This window comes from Cinclus cinclus, chromosome 3, assembly GCF_963662255.1.
Source record: "Cinclus cinclus chromosome 3, bCinCin1.1, whole genome shotgun sequence".
Classification (NCBI taxonomy): Eukaryota; Metazoa; Chordata; class Aves; order Passeriformes; family Cinclidae; genus Cinclus; species Cinclus cinclus.
In genome coordinates, this window is record NC_085048.1 from 54,700,207 (window position 1) to 54,711,483 (window position 11,277).

An 11,277-nucleotide genomic window follows, 5' to 3' on the forward strand; every position below is an offset into this window, starting at 1 on the left:
CGTGCCAGCGTGTCCCACCTGCTCCAGCTGTGCACTCCCCTCACCCAAAAGCTGTGGCACAATCCCGACTCTCCTCGCCCTGGCACGAGCAACCATTCCATGGGCAGACAGACCTGCTCTGGAGAAATTGCTCCTTTCGAGCATTTGTGATACAAAGAGTTATCAACAATTCTGTGCTAGGGAGATTTTCCACATCGTAAGAAAAATGTGGCCAGAAAGATTAGACCACCCTCAGGAAGTACCTATGATGGTATGGCATTAGAATATGTTGAGTTGAAGAGATGTTTTTTGAAGGAATGTGTTTTAGGCTTTGTTTTCCTTTTCAAAGGAAATGAGAATCTTCAAAGCTTCTGGTAATCTCATGTTTACAAAAGTGCCTGTTCAGAAATGGGGTGGGAACAGTGTTGTGGAAATGGCTGCTAATACTCCAACTAAGATTTCAAATAATTAAAAACTAGCTTTTATTGGGGCAGAACTCACTGAATCCTACACCACTAAAGTCAAAGGAATTTATTTTCTATTGTTCCCAGTGGTAAGGCCAAGCCGATGCCAACCAAAGCTGTCATATAAAAACACATACACAACAGTCCAGCAGTGTATTGATTTTTGCTGCAAAGCCAAGTCAATAAATCAATGTGCAGTGACTGTGCTGCTAGATAAGGCAACTTGAGAAGCAGAATGCCATTTTAATTATGAATATTAGTATTAATTACCATTATTTCTAGTTAATTAGTGTTACAGAAACAAGCAGATGAAAGCTTGAAGGATCTGCAGTGCTATCATGGTGAAGCTTGATGTGTCTGTGGAGGGTCCTTTTCATACCACCTCCCAAAGAGTGTTACACTCAAGACTGGCTTTGATGTAGTATTTTGATTTATCAGACGTCCATCAGTTATCACCTAGTTATGAAAAAGTTAAAGAAACAGGAGCATCATCAGAGCAGTACTGTTGCATGGCAAACACAAAATAGTATATTCATTCATTCATTCATTCAATCTCAATTGGAGCTGGCAGGAAGTCTGAGAAAAACTACATTTTTGTCATGAGGGAGATCTTATTCTAGAGGATTTGGAAGAACAGGGCAGAAGAGAATTGGCAAGGTGGACCTACTATATGCATAAAACTAGGAAAATCCAGCAGAACTAAAGCTGCCTTGAACTCGAGGCAGAGGACAGAGGATGCTGATAACAACTGATAACTGATAACAAGTGTGTCTTGTAGTGGCTTTTTGACCACTGATGTCTGACAAATCACAAGGGTGTCCCATTACCTCGAACTCCCCAGGGGCCAGCTGCACCCCGCTGTACAACACTTCTGGGAAGACGTAGCTGGTGCCAAATGTGCCACTGAGGGAGAACATCTCAAACTTGGTCTGAGCCGTCTCCACAGGCTGCCCACACGCGCTCAGGTTCGTGCTTGGGCACTTGAGCAGAGTGCAGATCTGTGGGGAGGAGGAGACAACAGTGTATTTAGCAAGATGATAACACTGATAGGAAAGCCTTGTGCATCCAAATCTAATGTATGTCAGAGCAGGTGAGAATCACGCGTTATTTTTTGTAATCCTTTGGCAACTCCTTTTCAGTTGTAGCATATTTTTTCACCCCCTGATCTGATTAGAAGTATTCCAGACCTGCATTGCCTAAGCTTTTTAATTCTATAAAGATATTGTCTCTGACATAAGTGCAGCCAGGCCACCTTATTTCATCTCCGAAGCCCGATCCTGTCCCTTCCACCAATCCTTTCTATCACCAGATCCTTTATTTGAACGTTTCTTTCCCACATGTCTTAGGTAGATGAGTTTGTGAATGGAAATTTTAGGCAAATGAAATGAAGTCCTCCACATAGGTACGCTGAACAAGTGCACATCCAGGTCCTCTTACTGCTAATTGTACATGTTGCTAACAGTACTTCATTAGATGGCCTGGTAGTCCTGGAAGTCTGAGCTTGATGCTCCTACCCAAATACAGGCCAAGGAGATGAAATTAACATATTTTGTTACATATTTAGTTTTGTGTTAGTAGTTGCAGCACATAGAGGAAAATAAGAATCACAGTTTTGTTTGCCTTTTGTCATGAGTGTTAATTATCCAGCTGATAAAAGTTTATGGTCTTCATGAGGAAAAATGAAATAGGGCTAGTACCCCTCTGATTCAAGAATGATTTGAAGGATGATGTCTGGTGTCACTAACAGGTAATGGAGTTTTTCTACATGTCTGGTATTGGGGGGTAGAAGCATATGTGCAAAAAAATCATCAAATATGGTTTTGTGTTGAAATGTAAATAAGCAGAAAAATAAGGAATATGTTGTGAGGAAATGAAAAAATACTGAGGTAAAAAGGAAGAGTAGAAATTCCTGTACTCTCTTGAACTGTCAATACTAGCAGAGGCTATCTGGCAACTTCCACAACCACTGAAATAAATTTTACAACCAAGCTCACCAAGAACTGAATTAGTCAAGCTACCTTCCTAGAAGTATTAGATGAGCTGTCTGCTGGATAACACCTACCCTCATATCTGAGAGTCGACACCAGCTGGAAAAAAAAGGCCTTGCTGACAGACAGAAGTAACTAAAAAAGTGTATCTCCTGGCACAATAACTTAATTATGAAGGCAAACTATGTTTTCAAATATGACTTTAAGCAAATTCAGTGAGGATGCAACTCACTGTCTTCCCAAATATTTGATTAAAAGAGAGGAAGAGAGAATATTTCCACTAAAAGCCATGAGCCATTTAAGTAAGCTTCCTTGCTGTGATTTGGATAATGACAAAAAATTAACGTCTCTGTGACCCTAACTTATCAGAGCATCTCATGAAGATGGCTATGATCAACTAATTTTTAACAGCAACTCTTTGATAAAGATACAGTGAGACCACATCTGGAGTACTGTGCCCAGGCTCCTCAGTAAAAGAAAGGAGAGGAGCCACCTGGACAATGTCCAGCTGAGGCCCCAAAGATGATGAGGAGTCTGGAGCATCTCTCTTATGAGGAGACACTGCAGGAGCTGGGCCTGTTAAGTCTAGAGAAAACTGAGAGCAGTCTCATCAATACATATAAATGTGTGGCAAGAAGATGGTGCCAGACTCTTTTCAGTGGTGCCCGGCAACAGGATGAGGACCAATGGCCATAAAAGCACAAGAAATTTCATATCAACATGAGGAAGAACTTTTTTACATTAAGGGTGGCAGAGCATCAGAACAGGTTGCCCAAGGAGGTCTTGAATTCTCCCTCTCTGGACACACTCAAAACCCACCCAGATGCATTTCTGTGTAATCTGCTCTAGGTGACCTTGCCTTGGCAGGGGGATTGGACTATATGATCTTCAGATATCCCTTTCAAACCTAACTATTCTGTGAGTCTGTAATATGGAGGAGATTCAGAACACTTACTGCAGATATTCACAGAAGAGAACCTAAATTTAGGCAATATGGCGCACCACCAAAAATAGTGAGTGCACTTTGGGCATTTAAAGGAGGTTTAGAAACTGCTCTACTGCATTTGTTGGATTTGAAAGCAAATAGGCTTGGAAGTTTTAGCAACTCCTTTCCATTACTAACAAACAGGTCACTAGGACTCCAGCATTGAAGAGTCATTGTCTTCTCTTTTTCCACCACAGAGTTGAAGGTTTCTCCCTGTAAATAAGCTCCAAAGAATTACCTGCAGATAGTACTGTCCTTCAATAACATGAAGGCCATCAAAAGCACCCAGGACATAAACTTCATCATCTCTTTTCTCTGCCATATTGTATGTCAAGTGACAGCAGAGGCCTTTTTGGCAGACAGTGAGATTACCCCCAGGCTTAGTGAGCTCTGTGAAAGTAAAGGGGTCTTCAAAGACGATTCCTGTGAATTCATGGTCATTCTGTGAGAATCTTCCAACACTCAAAGCATATGAGTTCCAGCTGACAGCAGGTGGGGCAGCAGGAGAAAGACGAGGGTGCACATCTAGTTCAGCAATGAGGAGGTGACCATCTTCAGTTTTCATGTTGTAGGAGTATGTTCTGGCTCCAGCTGGTGCATAAATGCCACTCCCTGAGGAGAGCACGACAGTCAGTCCAAGAGGAATTTAAAAAATCATGTTGTCCTTCTAAGTGTCTCTATGGAGAGCTTACCCACTATTCTACACAGATTACAGTAATTTTAGTTTCATCAAAGGTGACCATTAGCAACTCGGTACACAGAGCTCACTCATGCTTTGGCAAAGAATAGCATTTATTCCCTTAGATGAGGTCTGCTCAGTGTAGCCAAAGGCAGGGGATGTTTGGTTGTCATGTTATGTTGTTATGTTATGTTATGTTATGATTATATTTATGGCCTCCTCAGTTCTCTTTTCTCTTGTATGCAATAGAGTTGATAATTATTTTTTTTGCAGCTGGTTGATGTGAAAGGACCATCTACTGATTGAGATGATCCAAAACACAACATAGGCAAGTATCACAGGCCTGTCCTGGTGAACAGAAGACAGCAATTGCCCAGCCCCCTTCACACTGGCTGAGAACTCCTCCCCTCGTGGATGATTCACATCTGACCAGCACCAAGCAACAGAGAGAAATCAAAGGTCTGTCACACCCATCACTGCAGAAGCCCATCAGGCACTTCAAACGAAAAGTCCCAAAACAGTACTGTGGTTGCACAGCTCAGTGAAGATATGGGTCTAACTGAAACATACTATTCCATAAGCTGAGCTCTAAAAAAATCAATGCTACATTCTAAAATTAAGATGTGGACTTCTTAGCATTATTACTACAACAGGCCTGAACATGTGTTTTTAATGGTTTCCCATAACAATGTTAAATACAGCTATACAAATAAGTCTCTCATTTGGCAGAATAAATGTAGCCACATATATGGTTTACAAGCATATTTACAAGCATATTTGGCATTCAATCATAGTCTTAGAAGTGGAGAGGAAAAGAGTTTTAAAAACCTCAAAAATTTCTATTCAAGTATGAGGGCAGTAACCTACTACTTGTTTGGAGCCATTAAAAGAAAAAATAATCCTAAGAAGCTAGGGCAAAGAAAACACTACAACTTTTGTTTTGTCTTGTATGAAACCAATAGGAACAGGATCCATCAGCTTTAAAATCTGGAGGCTAGTCTCTTAACCTTCCAGATAAATATATTATATTCCTCTGCAAAATCACTTTGTAGAACTGGGAATAAGAGATTTGTGATTATAAAGATTTTTGCACAGAGTGAAAATTAAGTTACCTGTCATTTCCATGCTGGTATTATGAGTATTGGCAGCTAAGACATTGACACGCATGCCCATGGCCCAAGCAGAGTGAAACTGAACTGCAGTGAGAAAGGGCAAGACATTCATCCAAGCTGTTGGGAAAAGCATGGTGTCCACCTGCATCTTGCTCACCAGGACCACGGCAGGCTCATAGAAAAGGATGTCAAAGCAAGTGAAAATGCCAAACTTCCCAAAAGGAGTCTCAAAGGTGACAGCTTCTGGCTCTTTCGGGTAATTGAACTGACGACTTTCTTCTTCAAAGAGATTATACTGTAGGGGAAGGAAAATAGAGAGACCAGTTAGAGGCAATTACTAACCATATGTCTTGGAGTCATTCCCTAAAGCTGTTCAGAATGTCGAGAGAAAATTTTTGACCTTTGTTGGAAGCCCTCACAGGTAGGAAATCGGGCTAAAATTGTATGATCGTTGTACCCAAAATATGGAACACATATTACATGTTGTCCTGGCATCTAGCTAGGAAAGCAGCCAGCTGCCTTCAGGTCTGTTGGTGTCATCTGCATAAGAATAATCTCTCCACCCTCCCCACCTAGTTTATGTTTCTGGTGACCTAAATGCAACCAGAAGAGAAATAGTGATGTAAGAGAAGCATAGGGGATCTGAAGCCAAGAGACAAAATTGGTGACCTTGGTGTGGAGATGCCCAGAAGCACTGGAAGTACAGAGCACCAGCATGAAGCATAAGACAGTATTTGGGAGACTGCAGAGTAGAAAATAAAGGCTGTGCTGATGGGGGAAAGGCAGATGATCTCAGCCAACAGAAGACCTGAAGTTTGTGAAATTCTCAGCTTTCCAACATTTTCCTTCTTCCTTCACATATGTATTTATTAATGTCCTGGTGGTCTGAAAGTAAACATGGACACCAAGCCAGAAAAGAGTTCAGGTTTACTTAACCTGTAATCCAGCACCTGGGCCATGGCAGGCTGGGGGACAGACTTGCATTATCACTGTTTACTCACCCAGTTTGCTCACAAGGAGATATCTTGGCATTGTCGCTAAACAATCAGATGAAATACTGGGCCCAAAGTGCATTAAATAAACTGACTTCATTCTACCCACATTGCCATGATATCTGGCACGATTCATAAACAGCTTTGATGGAACTTGCAAGTAGGCACATAATACTGAAAGAGGAACTTCCATTAGGTGCAAATGTTTCAATATCCTTATCTCTTTTTACACCCATTTTAGATCCATCGTTTTGTCCAAATAATTCCCATTGTGCAAAAACTGTGCCAAAACAGCATCAGAAAAAAAATGTCCAGCCTCTCTGAAATCAGACTGCTCATGTACGATGAAATAGAGATGAGCATTGAAATCCTGGAACATGAAGTGGTAGTCTGGTGAAAAGCTGGCACTGAAAACTGAAGCTGCTCAAGCAGCAGAATTTACAGTAGTAGCAAGCTAATGAACTGAGGAAGTCAACCAAAACCATATGCCACTAAATTGCACCAGAGCAATAATTTTTCATTCCAGTCTGTTTTGAGAACCATGACAGCAAGCACAAATTTGGCATTGATGCTTCATAGCAAGAGAGATATTCTTTTACATTATAAAGAAAAGCAAAACTCTGCCAGTGGACAATACCTGGCATCGAATACTGTTCCCAAACTGAGACAGTTTAGAAGTAGTGGAAAATTAGTTCCTGTCTCTCCAAGGCCACCTTACCTTGTGGTAACGAGCCACCAGTTTCCCCTGTGTGTCAAAGACGACGTCCGTATTGTACTGGTAGCGACCGTCCCTGGGGCACTTGGGATCGCTGGAGTCACACGGCTTCTTGTCCCCGATATTGGCAACCACATAGATGGAGTTATTTCTGGCCATGCAGCTGAGTCGTTCCTGCACTGGTGCTGGACCAAATCTAATGCATTTTAGGGAAGGAGTAAAAAAAAAAATTAACAAAACCTGAGCTATCAGTGGTGTCCATTTCCAGAGTGCTTGAGGTCACACCAGCAGCATCTCCAATCCTGCAGCCATAGCAGGGTAGGCAGATACAGAGTTGCGGCAGTGCTTCCTCATATTGCTTCCTGCACCTTGGAGGTCCTGGAGATCTCCCACTGGCCTCTGCAGGTACATGCCTGCCAGTCCCCTTCAGCACCTGAAACATGATCTGCAGTAAACAGATAATTTGTGGGCTGGGAAAGGGCAGGAGAGCAATCTCTGGGCAGAGGAAGACACTAGTTTGGTGTCACACAAGCAAATATTTTACCATCAGGCATACTGGCACTTGAGGACTGCAGCTCTGGGCCCTTAACATGCTAAGCAGAGTTGAGCTTTGGGATAGTGCAGATGATATGGTCAAGGCAATTCAGCAATTCATTTCCTCCCGTAGACAGGAGCACACAGACCTGTAACCATGGCATGAAGAGCAGTGGGCTATTAATTTCGAGATATGACATGGCCCATGTGCCAGAAACTGGCAGCACCTCTGAAGCACCCATACCAGGCCACGAAGAGAGCAGCCATCCTCCTTTGTAGTGTGGCAATGCCTACAGCTTTGCAAGGTGTGTGTGGGCCACATAAGGAGGACCTTCATGCAAGATACACATACAAGCACTAGGAATAAGGCATGTCAGACACTGATGGCAAGTATTGTATTCTCAAAAGCTACTAGTGAAACCCCTGATTTGGAACAGTGAGGAGGCACTGACATCACCTCTGGTAAACTTGTGTGATGCACTAGAATAAAGACCTGCTTAGACACAGTGCCACCCCACACTCCACCTTCAATGAAAGACCGCCTATTTTAGCTACTTATTATCTCAGCAGTTGTGTATGAATACTTATATCTCACTCCCAATTGTAACTCTTCTTGGAAGCATTGAGTTATTATATCCTCACAGATATAATAACCTGCTCCTCATCAAACAAGTGCAGAAAGCTGTGACAAAAAGGGCAGACCACCACTGTAATTCCACAGCTGTACACTTACTGCTTGCTGTAGAGTCTGAAGTCCAGAGCTCAGCTCTAGTTTAGTTTGTCATTGCTGGAACATGCTGCTTGAATGACAGATCATGTTCTACAGCACAGAGACTCTAGCAATTCAGACTTTATCTTACCTTAATTGTGGAAAACCAAGATTAAAAATTCCTGGGTTTTTATCATTTAAAAGCTTGAACTTAATTACTGACCTCTTTATCTCTTACTATCTGCTCAGAGAGTACTTCTTGGCTGTCAACAAGAATGGTTTGTGTGCTTTTGTTTCAACACATCATTTGTAAAAGACAAACCAAAGAAATACTAGTGTTCATAAGTTACAGTCAGTTCTATTTAAAATAGTGTGGAAGTACTGAAAGCAGAATGAGAAGCAAAATATTCTGGTACCAAAAAAGGACATTCCCTCAACTTCTAGTAACCCAAACTCTGTGTTGTTGTTTTAATTTCTCCTTAAAGTGTCTAATTTAAAAAAAATCTTAATGTTTCCCTCATCAATTAGTCATAGACATGGCTATATACCTAACCATTTAACTACATTCATACACAATTTTAATTAAAACTTATGTCAGAGTCATTAGCAGTTCTTGGTACTTTAGTGTGAGCTGCTCAGGACTCCATCAGGTAATAGGCTGAAAGCACATAAACCTCTGCAGAAGGAATCACCTTGAGGGGTCAGTGCAGGGAATCCAATTCACCACTGGATCAGGGATATCCTCCAGGTAGGGGTAGATGGATTCTCTTGTGAATCGCCAGCCATAGATGCCATCTTCAGGAGTCACAATGATGTGGGCACCCTGTCACAACAGGCCCCATTTAAAGCTCACCCATCAACAGACATCCAGGAGGGTCAGCAGGAAACGGTGATGGACAACCCTCAAGGTACCCCTCATACCTGCTGGGCAGCTTCCTTGATGGCCCCTTCCAAGACATCCATGTTTTTGTTCATCAGGGCCAAGGCATCACTGGGAGAAACGGGCTGGTCGGTGGGATCTGGCAGGATGACGGCGTGCTCATAGACGGCTGCCATGAAGGTGTTGGAGGCGAGAGCCTGAAGGGCTGTGAGTGCAAACACCACAGCAGGCAGGAGAGCCTGGGAAGGGAGCATGGCTGCAGCATCCCAGATCCTAGAGTGCTCTAGGCAAACAGTGCAGGTAAAGGAGAAGGGGGACAAAGTTTATTTTGAAAGTGGGAGGAATGAACTTCAGGTCTGTTAAAGCATTACCTTGGAACTAAGTATGAGATATAAGAAAGTATTGCAGTACACAGTAAGGATGTCGCAACTGAACAAACCTAAAATACTGGGAAATGACATGACTAATGGGGCCAGTAAAAAATAAGTCATTCAAAATATATCTGGAAAAAACAGTCCAATTATTGTTGTTATACTTTTCTCTGTCACAGATTACAGCAAGACTTTTACTATCTGTGTGGGCTCAGCACTGATACCCAGGTAGATATGGTCATCTGTGCAGCAACTCAGGTGAATTTTGAGTTGCAAGACTCAGGGCCTTAAAAACCTCTTTAGTATCTTAATATTCCTCAATTCCTGTGCTGTCAGTATATGCAGCTTGCTTCTGAGTTTCTCTACACCAAAGAAATTGCATGAGCATCTCACTGTGCTTAGATATCATGCACCCAGCATGCCAGCAACAGAACTGTCCCTTGAGTTTATCCCAGCGTCTCTGCCAGTCACTTCTGTTTCACTGGGCGTCACTTTCCAGCAGCCTCCCACCAGAAAATATCCATCTGGACAGAATTTTTCCTCTGAAAGAAGGCATGTAAGTACGTCATAGCCTGAAGCAGAAGAGCAGGCTATGTCACCAGGTGCAGTAGCATGCCTGCTCCTCTGCACACCTTTCTGTCCCCACGAACACGCTGACTATGGGGAGCCTTCACTTTTAATCTTCAACTCATTTCAAACCCATTTGTTGCTATGACATTCTCTGTTTTTTGACTTTCTAGTATTTGCAGTTTTCTCCTTTGGAACAGGCTATCTGAGCAGTGGGAAGCAGAAGAGGCTGTCTGCTTTCAGCTACAGCAGACTATCACTACAGAGCTGGTTCACAAAAGACAGACCTGTGGATGAATGCAGATACCACAGAGCTCTCTCAGAGAGTAGTGCTGACTGAGGGTCTCAGTCATTAGGAACATTGATTTTTATCTGGGGATGTTCATCCCTAAGGACTTCTCTACACACATTACTAGATCCAGCATGCTCATTTAGTAGCCTTAAACAGAAGCCTTTTAAAAGCTGTCGTAGAGATGTCAATGCTAGCTGAACGAATGCAACTTTGAAGCCTTCCGCCTTCTCTGCCTCACTTCTGTTACCAAACGAAAGAGTGGTTGAGTCACATTAAGCACAATCAGACATCAGTGTGGAGGAGGAAATAGCAAATGCTCCCTTGCTGAGCACTAGTGAGGACGTCAGCCAGAAAGGTGACTGCCCTGCCAGGGCTGAATTTACAAGTGCGGTGCCAGGGGAATGCCCCGCAGAATTCCAGTCCCGCTGGCGGGACGAGGTGCAGCGGAGCGATCCCCGCTCGCCTCCGGACCAGCAGGCGCCGCTCCCAACTTCCTGCGGAGCCGGGAGCAGGAGCCAGGAGCCAGGAGCCAGGAGCTGACGCTGCTCCTTAAACAAACAAATCCGCCGGACAAACTGGAGAAAACTGCAGCGGTCCGGCCGGTTCGCGGCCGCGGACAGGGGAAGGGGACGCTCATCCAGAGCTCGGCCTGCTTTGCGCACCTCTCCCCTCCCGATCCGCTCTTCCCATCCCTGTGCTGCACCCGCCCCATCTCCGCTACTGCCCGACGCTGGGGGCTGCCTGAGGACTCACCTTGTGAGCGGGATGCAATTCGGTGCTAAATCAGCTTAGCTGTAGGCGGAGTCTGTCACGCTGAGGTCCGGCTTCTGTTCTTGTGCCTGGCGAGAGCCCGGTGAGGAAGACTACTGCGCGTTCCAAGGGTTAAGCTTTCCTGGAGCAGGCGGTGTGAAAGGTCACTCCGGCAGCCACGCAATCGCTGCCGAGCACCGAGTGCATGAGAGCGGCACTCAGGAAGTCAGAAGGCGCTCGCTTCTGGCAAGAGCACATAG

The 11,277-nt window shown here is 43.8% G+C and overlaps 1 protein-coding gene across 1 annotated transcript; it reads right to left on the minus strand.

Moving 5' to 3' along the window:
• Nucleotides 1–779: 779 nt before the first annotated feature.
• LOC134041830 (pantetheinase-like) lies at nt 780–9,291 on the minus strand. The gene is made up of 7 exons (XM_062488823.1): nt 9,079–9,291; nt 8,850–8,980; nt 6,918–7,110; nt 5,208–5,502; nt 3,655–4,028; nt 1,271–1,441; nt 780–899 (listed from the first exon to the last, which is right to left on the minus strand). The coding sequence occupies exons 1-7, from the start codon at nt 9,289–9,291 to the stop codon at nt 780–782; spliced, it is 1,497 nt and encodes a 498-aa protein (XP_062344807.1).
• Nucleotides 9,292–11,277: the final 1,986 nt, after the last annotated feature.